We start from the raw sequence: 17,246 nt of genomic DNA, 5'->3' as shown, positions 1-17,246 counted from the left end.
ATGTCCACAGCTGTGCACTTCGGAAACGTTTTAGGCTTTTAGGCAGAGGGCGCCCTGCGTCAATGCCATCGGGTCCATGTCCCTCGAGGGCCTGCTTCGAGAATGACGTCACATGATGTTATAAAAAGGACGCACAGCTCCCGTAGACTCAGTTTAAGGTTTTTTTCCCCCCAGAACGTGTGACACCAGTCCGTTGCCTGCTGGACTGCATTTAGCCTTGCGGAAACGGAAGCTGCAATCACATAGGAAATTCCCCTGAGGGGCAGACTGGGAGGGCGATGTGGAATGCGTTGGAGGAACATCCAGTCGAAGCAACGTTACCAGTTGGTAAGTAACTTGTTCTTCAAATGGATTGTGTCCTCCAATGCATTCCACATCTTTGACAGACTCCCAAAGCAGTACCAGTAAATCGAGGAGGGAAAAGAATTTAGAATACACAATTAGATCACAGAATAAAGAACCGCCTTCCCAAAGGCCACATCCTGATCATGTATTGTATCCAGGGAATAATGTTTTACAAATGTATGGATTGAAGCCCAAGTAGCGGCATCACAAATATTCCTAATAGGAACACCCCGCTGGAGGGCGGTGGAAGTAGCCACGCCCCTAGTGGAATGAGCTCTCAACCCTTCAGGAGGGTCTTTACCCGCCAACCGGTAACACTCCGTAATGGTGAGGATAATCCACCTGGACAAGGTCGGTTTGGTAACAGCCTGGCCCAAGCGGTGTCCAGCATATCCCACAAAGAGTTGATCGTCCACTCTGACCCTGGACATCCTAGAAATGTAAAAGCTAAGAGCTCGCTTAGGATCTAACCGATGGAGACGTTCCTCTTCCTTACCAGGATGAGGAGGAGGGTAGAAAGATGGAAGAACCACCTTCTGACTCAAATGATATTCAGAGACTACCTTAGGTAGAAAAGAAGGACATACTTGCAATACAACCCTGTCCTTGTGAAACACAGTAAAGGGTGGCTTAGCTGAAAGTGCCTGCAATTCACTCACTCTGCGAGCGGAAGTAACCGCAACCAAGAACACAGTCTTGAAGGACAGTAATCTCAAAAGACAAGAGTGCAAGGGTTCAAACGGGGCACCCATGAGAAATCTCAAAACCAAATTCAAATCCCAAACCGGCACCTGGAAAGGGGACGGCGGGAATACATTAATCAGTCCATTAAGAAACAGAGAAATCAAAGGAATCTTAAAGTAAGAGCATTCTTCAGACGAGCGCTTAAAGACAGACAGCGCCGCCAGGTAACCTTTAATGGTACCCACTTGAAGGCCCTTGTGGGCCAAAGAAAGCAAGAAAGACAAAACCATAGGAATGGAGCACTGAAAAGATCAACAATGTGATCCCTGCACCAGTCGCAGAATTTACGCCAATGGCTATGGTACAGGTATTTTGTTGCAGGCCGCCTGGCCGAAAGCAACACCTCCATCACGTCATCCCCCCCTCCACGGCCAGCGAGAGCAGATCCTCTCGGTGGGGAAGACGGCGTTGAGGGCAGATGGACATCAGATGGACATTTCCAGAAGGTCCGGGTACCACGCTCTCCTGGCCCAATCTGGAGCGATGAGGATCATGTGGGAACCGAACCTCCGTAACCTCTGCAACACTTGAGGAATGACGGGGACTGGAGGAAACGCATACAGCAGTGGGAATGACCAATCCACCACAAGCGCGTCTCCTAAGGCCCTCTTGAAGGAAATTCCCTTGAGCAGAACCTCTCGCACTTCCGGTTGACACTGGTGGTGAATAGATCCACTTGCGGGGTTCCCCAAAGGGCAAAGATCTCCTGAAGGACTTCCTGAGCCAACTCCCACTCGTGAGAGACTGTGCTCTGCCTGCTCAGAGCGTCCGCCGCTGCATTTTCGTCGCCGGCCAGATGAACTGCCGAGATCGAAACTTCCTGCTGGATGGCACAGAACCAGAGCTGCCTTCCCTCTCTGCACAACGGGAGTGACCCTGCCACCCCCTTTTTTTGTTGAGGTAATGCATGGCCACTGTGTTGTTCGTCATGACCAGGACACTCTTTCCCCGTACCGAGGGCAGAAAAGCCTTCACGGCTAGCCTGATGGCTCTCAGCTCTAACAGATTGATGTGGAGTCTGGACTCCGACGGAGACCAACGACCACTGGAGGTCAAGCTGCTGGCATGAGCGCCCCATCCTGTGAGGGAAGCGTCCGTCACTACAGTCACCTCCGGACATAGTTGCCAAAATGGTTCCCCCTTCATCAGATTCCCTTTATTCACCCACCACTAAAGGTCCTGGGAGACCGAGTGTGGGATCGGAACAGGATCCGTCATCTTTCTGGAGAACTGCGACCACTGCATCTTGAGGGCCCATTGCAGGGATCTCATCCACAGCCTGGCCCTCTGGCACTAGAAAAATGCAGGAAACCATGAGGCAGAGCAACCTTAAGAACTCGAAAGCCGGGAGACTCTGGGCATGTTGAAACTTGTCCACCATCTGCACAATGTGAGGAGCCCTTACCTTGGGAGGCGAACACTTCCAAGGAAGTGTCCAACACAGCCCCAATGTACTAGAGCTGTTGGGAAGGCGTCGGGTGCGACTTCTTTAAATTCAGGGAGAAGCCCAACCTGTGGAGGGTGCGGCAGGTGACACCGAGATGATCCAAAGCTAGCTCGGGAGAGCGCGCCCGGATCAGCCAGTCGTCCAGGTAGGGGTAGAATTGAATCCCCGCTCGCCCGAGTTACGCTGCCACCACCACCATGAGCTTGGTGAAGACCCACAGGGTGAAGGTCAATCGGAACGACAGGACCCGAAACTGAAAGTGCGAGTCACCAGCCGCAAACCTCAGGTACTTCCTATGCGCGGGATGGATCGCCACATGGAAGTATGCACCCTTGAGGTCCAGAGACCCCAATCAATCCTGAAGTTGAAGGGCCTGGAGGACTTGAGAAAGAGTGACCATCTTGAACTTGTCCTTCCTGAGAAGTTTGTTCAACCAACGCAAGTCCATGATGGGTCTCAATCCCCCGTCTTTCTTTGGGATAACAAAATAAGGGGAATACCAACCCTTGTTCCTCTCCGCCTCAGGCACCAGTTCTATGGCACCTTTGTTCAGCAGGGACAAGATTTCCTGCGCAAGGAGCGGATCCGGACTCTTCAAAGAGTGTTTCCCCGGTGGATTGTCGTGAGGCCACTGAAGGAAGGGAAGGCAGTAGCCGTGGGCTATTCCAGAACCCACGCATCTGAAGTAATGGCACACCATTCTTTGAGATGCTGAGACATTCTGCCCCCAACCGGCGATGCATGGGACAAGGCCTCACGATTGTTTGGAAGTGGCTGCGGCAGTGCCTGAAGGCAAAGAGGCAGCTGCCTGAGCGGCTTTGGTACCACGATTTCAGCGACCACCATGGGTACTTTTTCACTGGCTCCTTTGACTGGCGGCCCCTCTCATTCTACCAAGGAGGAGTAGAAACGAAAGGAACCTCCCCTCCACTAATGTCCCCTAGGACGAAAAGGTGGAGGTTGACGCACCGCGGCGCATAAAGACTTTGCCACAGCTTTTGAGGTCTGCAACCTCTGAAGGCTCTCGTCAGCTTTGCTGCCAAATAAATGTGTGCCATCAAAGGGCATGTTCAGAAGATGGGCCTGCATATCCGGAGCAAACCCCGACTTCCACAACCACACAAATCTGCGTATAACGGTGCTCGCAGCCATGGACCGGCTCACACTGTCAGCCGTATCCAAACCCGACTGAAGGGCCTCACACATGGCATCCTTGCCATCCTGCACAATAGCAAGGAAACTATCCCTTTCTTCCCCCTCGGGTAGACGCTCGGCACAAAAGCAACAAGACCACAGAGTGTGTGTAAACCTTGCCAAGGCACACGTGGAGTTGGCCAATTTCAAGGCCATGCTCCCAGCAGAAAACACCTTCCGTGCCCAACCGTCAAAGCGCTTGTCGTCCCTATCCGGAGGGATGGTTGGGTATGCCACCTGCATCGAGGTGGCCGTAGTCGCCTGAACCACCAATCTCTCAGGAGTGGGGTGAGAAGACAAATAGCTGGGGTCGCTAACGGAAGGGCGGTATTTCTTAGTAAGATTTTTATTCACCGCCGGAAGAGATTCCGGGGACTGCCAAGCAGCTGCCACCCTTTTCTGCAAGGTAGAATGAAAAATGACTTTCAGAGGACGTACCTTGATCCAAGATGTCCGTCAGATCATCTTGTACAAAGTCTTCTGGAGGACTAGACCAGCCCAGATATTCCGAGACACGTGCCACGAGTCTCCTACAAGAAGACTCTGCATGAGCCCCAGGCTCAGGTCTACCAAACTCCACTTCCGAGGAAGTGTCCAGTCCACTTGCATCATGGAGGATCTGTCTCAACTCCTCCAACTGACCGTCCCCAGAAAACATTGGAGCATCATCAAGGTCACCAGGTTCCTCAATCTCAGACCTTTCCTCCTCTTCAAAAATTCAGATAAAAAATTCCCAAAGGCGCCGATAGCGCCAAAGGCTTTGACCCTGAGAGCTTTGGCAACCTCGACGTCGAGATCGCCGAAGGCTTCGGCGTCAACACAGGTGCCGACGGAGCCGTGGGCTGATAAGACAGCAAGCCCTCAATAGGTTGCTGCTGTCTCACTGGGGACGAGGACCGAGACCTAGAGACACGTCTCTTGTGACCTTTCAAGAACCTTGTCCGTACGGGACCTCGACGGCTCCAAATGTGTGTTGCGTTGTGAACCTGAGCCCGAAGGCATGCGAGCCACAGACCGAGACCGATCCAGGTCGGCTTCGTCAGAAGGCGCGACCGGACCCATGTCTTGCAATTGAAAAATCGCCATCATAGATGTCTTGAATTCTGCCCATTCCTCCGGAGTCGAAGACTTAGTAGGGCACGTAACCTTCTTCGAAGCACCATCCTCCGAAGAGGACAGGGAAGGCAACCGGTGAAGGCGCTTCCGCGAGTGCCGGGACGAGGAAGACGAGTGGCGGGAACAACTCCGGGACCGAGAACCCCGGGATTCCTTCGGACGCAGAGAGTCGCCCCTCGAGTCATCGGTGGAAACCCCCTTGGCCTTGGAAGTCCGGGACTTAACAGGCTTCGAGCCCGTACCTACCTGGAGCTTCCCCTTCCGCAAGGCCTTTGCAGTCAGCGACTGGCATTTCAAGCAGTCGTCTGTGTCGTGCGACTCACCGAGGCACCATAAACAAATGCGGTGGGGGTCGGTGAGCGACATCTTGGACTTGCAGTCCCAGCAGGTTTTGAAACCGGACCGCAGAGTCGGCGGGGTCGAAGAGAAAGACATCTTCAATGAAGAAAAACACAAGAGGTGCACCAAGTCTCACGAAGTTAACATGTTTGTGCAAAAAACAGCACTGAGGCTACGGGCGCCGTGCGTCCTATTTATAACATCCTGTGACCTCGTCCTCGACGGAGGCCCTCGAGGGACATGGACCCGACGCAGGACCCCCTCTGCCGAAAAAGTTTCCGAAGTGCACAGCTGTGGGCATTACATGTCAAAGATGTGGACTGCGTTGGGAGGACACAATCCATTCGCAATGTAAAATGGTCAAATCTGTTTGATCGCATGAGATTGTAATTCCTAGGAACAATTAATTACCTTGGCAGAAGATTACTTTTTCACAAGGTTTGCCACCCTGTGTGAAGCAGCACAGCCTGGGCAGTGATTTGCACAAAAGACACAAACAGCTCAGCCATTCCTGTATCATGTCATGCTCTGCCCCCGATAACCTGATGTCCTCTCCACTCCGTACACAGGTCTGAGTGAGATACATCAGGTCAGTCACAGGAAGGCAAGTTCCACAACCCGCAGCAGCCTGTATAGCCATAAACCCGCCACTGTAAATCGCTAGGATGAGACCCTCAACTCGGTAGGCAGGAGGACTGCAAAAAAGGCAGTAGCCTACTGCCTAAATCTGTAGGGTTGGCAAGTATGAGAGAGCCACTCGGAGCAGTAATCTGCAGTGACAGTTCTTATCAGTGTTCCATAAGGGGTGGCTGCAGGCTCAGACTGACCTATAGGGCAATATGCCCATGGCTGAACCACAAATGCAAAATGCTGGTGTGGGCCAGTTTTTGGTCAAAGTGGACCACTTTATTTTGCCAATGTGTGCCAGTTTGGTGAGTTACTTCACTATGCGGCGAATAATCTGTGTTTCTGAATATCACATCAAAACCCCCCCCCCCTTGGGTACTATTCAAACAGTATCACAAAAGGGATGAATAGCCATTTGCAACCTTGGTCCACTTTTTCATTGGTGCCCAAGACAATTTTATGGTCCAGTCTGACCCTCAGTGGCTGTCTCTGCAGACACCATGAACCCTGCATCTTGACCCCCACTACCCTAAAACATTGCTTGCTCCCAGTTTGCCAGAGCCACCTGTACGGAAGGCATGGTATCAACCGCAGACACAGACACAATAGATGAAAACCTTTTTTTTAAATTTAGTAACTGGCCCCAATTCTAAAATGGGAGTAGTCTCGACCAATTATAAATAATAAACAAGTCCAAGTTAGTCTGGTCACAATAAAAAGGCCTATGCTGAAAAATAGTGTCTTAAAAATAAAAATCTGAATGGATTTTGTAGCAACTCCCTTCGCCACGTTGCCGAAGCATAGGATCTCAGTAATTTCTTAAAGGATAGGTGGCTGGCACAGTTCTATCAGTCTAGCACACTTTGGCTTACTGATAGAATTCAACAGTTCAGACTTGGGCTTTAAGATTTTGACAGTTCCATAAGTTCTTTAGGCTTCATCCGCCTTGCCATAAATGCACAGTTCTTTACTTAACCACGATGCAACACAGGCTTCCCTCCGCCGGGCTCGAGTCTGTCTATCCTTCACACTCGACTTTGACTTTGCCACAGTTCAGCACAGGCTTCCCTCCACCGGGCTCAAGCCTGTCTTTCCTCTTTGTGGGGTTTCCTTCCCCCTGTTTTGTTTCATCCAACTTTTAACCGTCAAAGACTTTCAAAACTGCAAGTATTTTACGTATATATACACCTCTGTATGACCACTTCGACTTCTCTTTAACCGATTTGACAACCTTCATCAACTTACAACACCAATGCTTCTTGGTACTTGTAGTTTTAGAAATATATTATCTCTTTACTTTTCCCTCTTGTCGCCTTTAAAATGTCCATATCTTCGCTTTTCACTTGATCAACTCTCATTTGGGATTGCTGTTACTTTATTGCCCTCGTTTCCCGCTTTATCACAACTTTAAACATTTTACAGAGACTTTTGAATGTGAGATTCCGCCTTGCAGGACCACTCTGTTACTTTGTATGCCTTCATTACACTTCAGCAAGTGTCTTTTCCATTACATGTTTTATCGGCACACGCACAACCTTCAACTCTTGTTAGTCACTTTTGCTCTTAACACAAACCGGGCCTTTGTTGCGTTCGATAATTCACTGGTCGTGTGAATTGGCTTTCTCAATTTTCACCATTACACTGAGGTGCATTTTTCATACTGAGGGAAGGTAAGAGGGATGGAGGTAGGCTCTGCGGGGGAAGGAGGTGGTTCCTGGGTTTTTCACATACCTTATAAGTGGCCAGAGGATAAGGCTGCAGGGTCTATAACCGTTTCCCATTTTTGGTTCATTTTTAACGTTTAGGTATACTGTATAAATGTGCCGGTTCATCAGTACAACCAGCCTATTGGCCAACAAAGCAAAATGAAACTGTTGTGGTCCTTGCATAAAAAAAAAACAACAGATCCCTGTTTTTAATCTGATCACAACCCTTTCCTAGAAGGTAGAACCTTTTCAGAGACAAAATGGTGTGTAGTCTGAACAAAAGAAACATATTTAAACAATAAATATTGTATTGAACTAATATTGTAAACGGTCAAATGTTAATTTCTTATGATCCCTTCCATTGTATATTTCAGTTATAATAAAAACCTTTCACTTGTCTTACTAAGAATAACATATTAACAAAACCTAGAATAACCATTTAAGTTATTTTCTGATGGAAGTTATGTTACATTAATTTCACATGGTTTCCCCGACAAGCTTTGTTTAACAAAAAAGAATGTTATCACTCCAAGGTGAACAGTCTGATACATTTCGATTGCGCTCTTTTGAAATACCCTTACACGAATGGGGAATGGGCAAATAGTACCGACGCGGGTTCCTGGATACTTTGCACAAATTCAAAGAGCATTATGGGAACTCAAGAATGACCAAAGTTTCTGGATCCTAGTACATGGCTCCCACCATTCTCCAGCACTCCAAACAGACACTCCTTCAAAAGGTGATACTGGCCATCAGCAGTCAACGGCAGATTACGTCTAAACGCTTAGCCTGCCTTACCTACTGAAAACACACCCTAACCCAAGATTCCTCACAAACCTTTAGCCTCCTATTTTAAAAATAAAACGTTTCCGGTCAACGTCTTCGAGAAATGGCCTGCTTGTCCTAATACTTTCAATGCATCAAGCCAAGTGCCCAATGCTCCCCTGGTGAACATCAATGTTCTCCGCTCTCTGAGGCTCCTTCTGTTAGAATAAAAACCTCTGCAAGTCCCAATAATCCAATGCTCCAGACACTTTCCTTCCATGTATTCACCTTGTACTGCTGAGCCAATCAGGCAGCTGGCATCATATGCATGCTGCATTGTAACATGCAAAATAGGGAATTGGAAACCACCCGCTACTGTATATAAGTTGCAGGTGGGGGTTGAGGGTGCAGGGGACTTACAACGCATACCTACAGAAGTGAGAGAATTGTTATAGTTTCCACTCATTCGGCGCGTGTGCAATTTCCTATGCTGGGATTTACCCCATTGTCTTTTGCTGCGTTTGAAAAATGTAGTTCCACAAGGTTTGTGATTTTCATTTTTTCCAATCTTTTGAGGTACATGAACCCGGAGGCAGAAAGATACAACACGAGAGGTATTGACCTCTGCTAAACCAGGCACTGGGCGGACTGAGCCCTTGCTATTACCACTACCCAGTAACTAACTGACCTACCTGCAACAAGCAGGAACCAGGACAATCCCTCTATCTTACCTACCAGCCTAGAAAAAGACTGGTTAGGTCGAAACACGTGTTGGCACCACCTGTTAATTCATCAATTGATGAATTTGAGACAATAAAAGATTGGAAAAAATGAAAATCACAAACCTTGTGGAACTACATTTTTCAAACGCAGCAAAAGACAATGGGGTAAAACCCAGCATAAGAAATTGCACACATGCCGAATGAGTGGAAACTAGAACAATTCTCTCTGGATACACACACTAGGCACCACGAGCACGGGCCTTTTTACAAGTTTCCACCAACTGGCTGCTAGTGCACCGATAACAAAGATGGAGGGCGCGGCAACCCATGGTCCCTGGTGCTCTTAACGCAACTGTTAAACTGTACCTACAGAAGTGGGCCACGGAGTTGGACCTAGAAGTAGGGGAGTGAATGACATACGTTTCTTGGAGTGATCTTTACATACACAGACTTGGCGGTGGTTAGCATCCAGCAACGGACACTAACCAATTTTGGAAACCGGGAAAGATGTGCTGCTGCGGTTCGATGAATGATAAATGCTGGAGTTCGGATAGGGACAGAGCTACTACGAAAGACTTATTTTTGTATGTTGCAGTTTTGGCTGGTAGGGTTCGGTACTAAGAACACGTCTTGACTTAATAGCCCATCTGGCATTATTGTTGTGGAGCGAAGGGATCTGGGGACTGAGGTGGAAACTGGTGCTCAGAAGTATGCTGGTGACAAAGAAAGTTATATAGGGAAGGTCTCGAACACTACCTTTCCACCTAGAGTAAAGGAACAGGGTAGGTAAGTGCCATCATCTCATGAAAAGGTAATGCTTGCCAGAAGGCATTCCGAGCATGAGCATGTGAAGAAGTGGGCCCCTTCACAGATTGGATTCACGCTCAACAAAGCAGAGAAGAAGCAAGGCCTGTCTTCCTGAAATGTGTCTTGTCTCGTCTGTGTCACCACCCACCCTCGGAAAAGTACAGAACTAGACAGGCAAGTGATGCCAATGATTCTGAAGTACTGTTTCTTTTGGCTTAAAGTTGGTACCACCTGCATTGGTGAATATTTTTCCTGTTCTGAAATTAACACAAAATGTAAAATAAAACAAATTTTAAAATTAATGAGGACAGATGTTTCTTATTTCACCAATATGTCTGTGAATAAATAGTTTTGTGCTCGAATCAGCAAATACATAATACACACTGGGATTGGTGTCCATATAATTTTCCCCAACACTCATGCTAACAGTATTTGCACTCAGACTTTAGAAAGAGGAAAGGCCATAATCAAATCAGCCACAGTCCCACCTCAAAAGGGGCTGCCAAGCCGAACCAGAAGTTCAGATTGGACTGCCCCTTTTGAGATGGGAACAAGCCTGATGTATGGGTCTCCCCCTTTCTGTAATGGCTTTGTGGGCCAAATATTGATGGTCTGGAGAGTTGTCCAGTGCAGTGCCAAAGGTTATGATCGTTCCAGCTATCACCTGACCTGTTTTGCTGAGTAAAGGCGTGCAACCCTATAATTACATATCTCACTATACAGAAATGGGGTTGGGGGGCACACATTGTTATAATGGCAAATCAAGAAAACTAAAAAAGCCATAAAAAGTAAAGGAGTTTTAGAATTACAAATAGAAGCATGGCCTCCAGACCTCAAATTGACTTTGTTAGTGGCCCATGCTAACAGTGTACTATAAACACACAGGGCACGCTTTATATCTCACCTAACATAGCTCAAGAGGCTCCAATCTTTAAGTCTTCACATTTGAACTTCCCAAGACTTGGCCATCCATGTCCTGGACTAGCAAACTCTGTTGTCCAAGACTGGGATAGACCCATCCTCCTCAGGACACTGCATGTAATAGCAGGTGCTGCAGTTAGGGGTAAACGTATTGTGCTGGTGGTTAAGCACGTCTGCCTTTAGATCACAACTATAATACAAAACATCAATGACTACAAACGTTTTGCGGACCTACCAGTCGAGGCTGGTCTTTTATGGGCTGGTCACTGGCTCTTCCTTTTCGGGACCACCCATAACCCACAAAATGTTTACGATATGGAGAGACTATCTTTAACTCACTCCATAACAAAGGTAGTTTGTTATCTGGTCAATGCATTTGCAAATCTAAAAATGCAAAGACTGGTGCTCCATTTGATCCTGCACAGTGTTGTGCACGAGCAAGAGTCAGGGCCATTGAAAACAGCACTGTCCCCAACAGATGTGTGGCACAGTGCAGGGGAAGCAAACCCCTTTCACAATCATGCCACAGCCTTTATTATTTCTGATGGGCATTAAAGATTGCAGCGCTGCTGGACATAATGAAGGTCTTTGCCTGTCTTTCTCCATGGGGTTTTGATCAGAATACTAGTCTGAACACCGGCCTGATCAAGAGGTAGAGAGAGGGGTGAAGAGAGGCACCCTGCTAACCGCTTCAGCCCTGTTGCCGTCTGCCTTTATGAAAAGAGTAACAACTCCCCGTTGAGATTAAAGCATTTTTATTTTCAATTCAGCAAAAAGCTAAATGCCAGTCCCTCGCCCTCTAACCTAGGGCTGGACAAACCCACCCTAACTCTGGCTTCCTTTGACCGCAGACTGGCACTAGCAATAGGTAACCCCTACTATCTAAAATCTATCCATGATGGTGAACAGGCAAACACCTTTTCTATCTATACTTCCTCTGACACCTAACCCAGCTCACACCCATCGGGGACCCCAGCGTGATCGAGCTTCCCAATCACTCTGGGCACTTGCCTGATCTTCAACACCCTTCAAGTCGTCTCCTTAGCTCGAGCTATCTGCCATGCCTCTCCTACTCTCCTCTTTCCTTCGCTTCCTCCAATGTTACTCTGTCTACCTCCACCCTCCGATCTTACTTCTTGCTGCTCTCTCCCCTCAACTTCCACTACCCTCTCCTCAGTACTACTCCTCCTCTCTCCAAACTCCGACTCCCACCTTCAGATCACTATTAGACCCACCTCCACACCACTACTACTCCACCACACCCCACCTTCTCTTCAGTCAACCTTCTAGTTACCTCTCACTCATTTCCTACTCTCCTGCTACCGCCTTCACTCACACACCGTACAGATACACACACACACCACAATAACACTTTCTCTCACCAGCCAATACCTCACACATTGGGCCTCATTACGAGTTTGGAGGTAGCCATGCTGTTTTTACCGGCATGGCTATCCTCAAACTCAGGTCCGGGTCCCAAAAAATGAGATTTACCGGGCCATTCCAACATTTGCAGGCCCGGTAAATCCCATTTTCGGGACCCGGAACGTCCCCATTCCCATTTGAGCCCCCATAGGGCTCAATGGGAATGGGGTGGATGCCAACAACAGACCCGTTAATGACGGGTCCGTTGTTAGCATCCTGTTCTGGTAGCGGGTGCCGCTCTGCATGTCTGGTCTGGCCAGGCGTACAGAGCGGGACCCGCTGCAGAACTCATAATGTGGCGGCCCAGTATGAACGGTGCCGGTCCCTTACCGGCACCATTCATACCGTGTCCGCCACAGTCGTAATGAGGCCCAATTGTCGATAAACTACCTCCACGCTCCACTACACCATCTTTTCTCCTCCTGGTCTCTTGGTCCACCTGCACATTCTCCGACCCTCACCTGAAGAACCCCCAAACCCCTGTGCTTCTGGTTCCTCGGGTCCATAAATCCCTGCATTTCTTCCCCAGGTGGTGCTACAAGAGGTTAACAGAATAAATGTGGTTGTAAGCCTCGTCTGTTTCTCATATGTAGGTTTGGCAGTGTTTGTCCATGATGACCCACTTACACCATATTCAATGTTCCAATTAGTGTGAGGGTCTGCCAGAGCATTTTGTAGGCCGGCATGTGTTCTGTTCCACGTCCCTTTGTACGTAATAAGTGTATGTTTTGTTTGGGCTGTGGCGCCTCTCTGGGTGGAAATTATGTCTGGACCACTTTGCATGCTCACGATGCTCTGGGTCGCGTAGTGTGGGTGATCTGCCGGTTTGTTGTTTGCCTTGTTCCGCGGCACAGTAGCTCTCCAATATATTCGGGGCGGCTGCATGGTTCCTTCAACACTGGGCATTCTGGTTCTAGTAGGGACTAGAAACAGAAAACGTGACCAGCATTGTGGGAGAAAGGTATGGGGTGATCAACAGCGGCACTGCTCTCAAACATACATGCAGAAGGGGTAGGAACTGGGGTCCTCTGAACAGCCACCACCCCCTTCTGGGGAAGGGCTGACTAACATTCACTCTGGTAGGATCCGCCACCAAAGGATGAGCGAGTTCCCTATCCCCTCTTGACACACATGACACTGCATCAATCAATGCTTTCAGTATTTGGCAGACACCTGCCGATGCTGATATGGTAATCATGTTTGTGAATTAAACAGTTTCACACAATTAATTTAATTGCTTGCATTATTAAGGAAAGGTTAAGATATATTATTCTTTTTTTTAAAATGGGTAAAGCGGCCTTGGACTCTACTATTTTTATTTATTCCTGAAATAGATGGGAGTAGTAGGTGCATATACAACACCAGCCCACCCAATTAAAAAGCAGACAATGTGCTTGTCATAGCTTGGTTTCAGAAAACTCACCAAATGAAGTGGTGAGTTTTTCGACAATGAGAAAATAATCTAATTTATAGCGCATTCTGTTCAGCGAGGGAACATCATACATTACACATACTGAGGGACCATAATTGTTTTATAGGGATTTCTCCAATCTGAATGCACATACCATAAACAGGAGGAAACTTATAGGAGTGAAAAATATGGCGTATCTGTCCTAAAGTGTTGAGAAAATAATCACAGACTGAGATGGCTATGGATTTAACAACTGTTTCTAAATGCTTGATGAAATGTTACTCTTATTTTGATTCTTTGTTAAAATAATAGCTACAATATTTTAAATATATACTTGCGCATTTTATGGTAAAAGATACCATGTTTTACACCTCATAATATATTTGTTAATAATGTCATTATTTAGAAATAATGATGTAGTGTGGTACATGTTGGGAAGGTTCATCTCCTCATAACTGTGATATGGGCGATGGATAATTTGTTCCTGGAATGAAAGCCTTTATATGCTTTCTGAAATTTAAAACAATATGTTTGAATGGCTTCCTTCTGGGTTTGCTTTAGTTGACGCTATGAGAAAATAACTGACGGAGAGAGGATATGCCACAAGCAAAGAATAGGTGTAAAATGTACTGTGTTTGTAAGTGAGTGTGTGTGAATGAGTGTGTCTGTGTGTAAGCATGGATGTGTTGGAGGTGGCAGTGAGGCAAGATCAAGGAGCGGAGAGGCATTCGTGAGAGAGTAAAATGAATGTTGGGCAAACAGCACAGGCAAGATGGAACTGTGTTTTAGAGCAATGGCAACGTAGACCGGGGCACATCTATCACATGGAGAAGAGTCACAACTATGTTTATATATATCTTTTCAAGGTGTAGGAAGAGCTGGTGCTTTGACTTTGCATGTTTTTATCTTTTCCTCATTTCTAGCTGGTGCAACGCCTATCAAAAAGAGACAGAACGGTCTCTTACAATAATTTTAAGTTCCAAATGTAGGGCTCCGTTTGTGCCATAGACACAAATAATGTCCTGCGTCGGCCACCACAATTTAATACAAAAAGATATGGTAGAGGCCCGACAAAAGCAAAAGAGCAACACGGGTATCCACTCTGTGACACTGCACCAGGGGGACATGTGATAATATTGGGTCTAAGAAACCTTGCTAACTGCCAAGGTATTTACCAATACCTATCCCTCTAAATCAGGAATTAGGCTAGTTTGAGTTATTGGGCCTCATTACGAATTTGGCAGTATTTCGGCTGTAGAGCCTCTGAAATACAACCAAACCAGATTACCGTTATCACCACTGGGGCCTGCGGATTTACCACAGAACTACAAGTGGTGGGGCGGTGTAAATGGAGATTTCGGCAGAATTACAACCGGCGATAATCCCACCAAATGTAATTTTGACTATTTTTGGTGGTAAGGTGGAGGACTTACCTCCAGCATTTTGCTGCAGGTTTATCCCTCCACCTTACAACCAAACTCGTAGTACCGCGGTACAGTAAAGCAGCAGTAACACAGCGATAACGGAATTACCGCCACATTACCATTTTTTCCTGCATCGCCATACTCGAAATGAGGTCCACTGAATTTTCAACAAAGCAAAATGGGCAAAAGTCCTGACTAGCCAGAAACAGAATGGTGGGTGTGGTGCTGTGGTCGCATTAAATGATGTGTAGTCCCACATAAAAAAAAAATAAGGATCCAGCCAAATGCTGGACTTTGCCCTAATAAATGCTTAAAATATCAAGAGCACAAACCAGTCGACTCTTTTTGGATGTCCAGAAATGTTTGATGCTTCTACCAGAAACGCGGATTTTGAATATTGTTTCTAAAGACAACACCTGCAATATACCACCTACATATAGAAGGGAAACTTGGTGGGTGTTCAAGAGTTGTATTTATATTTACCTTTCAATATTACACTCAAATCCACGTAACAGCGCTTTCCAATTATTTTAGAAAAACACACGTAGGAAAAGCACTAGTAGTTCCCACACTTTAAATTGATAAACATAAAAGTTGGCTCTCTTCTCCATGGGACGTACATCTTGGTTAGACCCCCGGCCCCTAGTCCATCCCTTTGGTATAAACATTACTACAATGACGTTTGTTTTTACAGTGGCAATACTGGTGTATATTGGGCACAACCAGCATTAAACTGTGCATTTACAGGGCAATGTCAGAATATATTGTTGAGAGCCGACAACATTAAAGTGAGGCAGCACTGACATGGTGCTGGCAGGCCTCATGATCTGGCTTTAGGCACAGGCAACATGAAAACATATTTTACATGGCAACAATGGCATTAACTGTTTAGAGAATCCTCATGGCATGAACAAGAACATGACATGCCTGCATGGCAGCAATTATAAAAAAAAAAGATATTGATTCTCTGCCCATTCAGCGCTGGCTCTAGCAGGTATTCACCTCTGCTAGTGTCCATATTGTGAGGATGTTTTGCAACTCTGTCACCTGAATCAACATTAAAAAGAAATGTACATTTCACTTTCAATGCAAGGTTTCAGAGTTAGGATACAAGGGTTAGAACGGATTAATGCGCCCAGAACAAAGCTATTCCCATTTGTAAGACACAGGGCATGCTTGTCTCAATCTAGTTACAACAACACTGTAAACCCACGAGGCTATAAAACAAGGATACACGCCTTTCATCTTATGCGTCTTTTTTTACAAAACACGTCGGTGTACTGTTGGCGACCTAGCAGCTATTGCAACGTATGGTATGTGCTCCTACAGAACCAATTGCGAATTTCATGCGTTTTTTGGTGATATGTGAGCTGTAAAATGCACAATTTCAATCAAATATTTATAAAAATGTTATTGGCGGAGTTCACCCGAACCCTATTATGTGTTCAGTCTTGCGCGCTGTGCTAACTCAGGCCAGTTGGGGGAAAACAACCCTCCACTTTAAAAATGCCCGAGCTGCCACTGGGAACCACTAGAGGTTTGCAGAGCTTAGACAAAGGCTGCCGAAAGGTTCCTCTTTTGTTTCAGAAGTGGGAGCATGTTGGTGTTCTTTATCCTTTTTGAAAAAAGATGTAGCAATACAGCCCTCAAAACCACACATTTCGATGATACGTAAAAGATCTTTATTAATTTGCAAACATTCTAGTTAACATACAGCACATATTGTGTATAACCGTGAATTAATTTCTACTTTGCAAATCTGAACCAAAATGATGTCCCCTTTGTTTGTACTTCAGAAGCAGGTCATAGCACAAGCGAGAGGAGGTTATCATGGGTGCATCATTTTTATGTACACCTTTTGCCATCCTCTTGGCATGCTGCAAAATCAAAGCAAGAATATGTCTGGACTTACCTCGCGCCACCCTGGCACACTCGCTCACACTGACGCCGCAGAGAGGATAGATGGGCACGAGGTCCACGGCCCCCAGGCATGGGTGAACGCCATCGTGAGTTTCCATGTCAATCAGAGAGAAGGCTTTGATGCAGGCTGCTGTGACGGAGCTGCCTAAATGATGTAAATAGAAGAATAGTATTATCTTATGGAAACGTGAAGCTGTGATACAGAAGTAGAAACCTAGAATGCAACGGCACAATCTGGGCACTTTACTCTTAATATATGGGCTGTACATGGTCTGCGGTTTTAAGCTGCCTTAGTCAGCATGTTATTGCCACCATGAGTGTCCCAAGTATTTT

At 46.7% G+C, this 17,246-nt stretch overlaps 1 protein-coding gene across 4 annotated transcripts in view; it reads right to left on the bottom strand.

Moving 5' to 3' along the window:
• Window positions 1-17,246, bottom strand: part of FTCDNL1 (formiminotransferase cyclodeaminase N-terminal like) — a 286,417-nt gene that overhangs the window by 151,453 nt on the left and 117,718 nt on the right. For all 4 annotated transcript variants that reach the window (XR_011274691.1, XM_069615800.1, XM_069615801.1 and 1 more), the window contains one exon: window positions 16,906-17,058. Coding sequence is in view for 3 of the 4 variants with exons in the window: in XM_069615800.1 (XP_069471901.1) it covers window positions 16,906-17,058 (153 nt within the window). In the remaining variant the exon portion in view is untranslated. The remainder of the gene's footprint in view (window positions 1-16,905; window positions 17,059-17,246) is intronic.

Source organism: Ambystoma mexicanum, chromosome 9 (assembly GCF_040938575.1).
Source record: "Ambystoma mexicanum isolate Mex_15411 chromosome 9, UKY_AmexF1_1, whole genome shotgun sequence".
Classification (NCBI taxonomy): domain Eukaryota; kingdom Metazoa; phylum Chordata; class Amphibia; order Caudata; family Ambystomatidae; genus Ambystoma; species Ambystoma mexicanum.
Note: the sequence above shows the minus strand (reverse complement) of the source record. Positions and strands in the feature narration are given on the sequence as shown.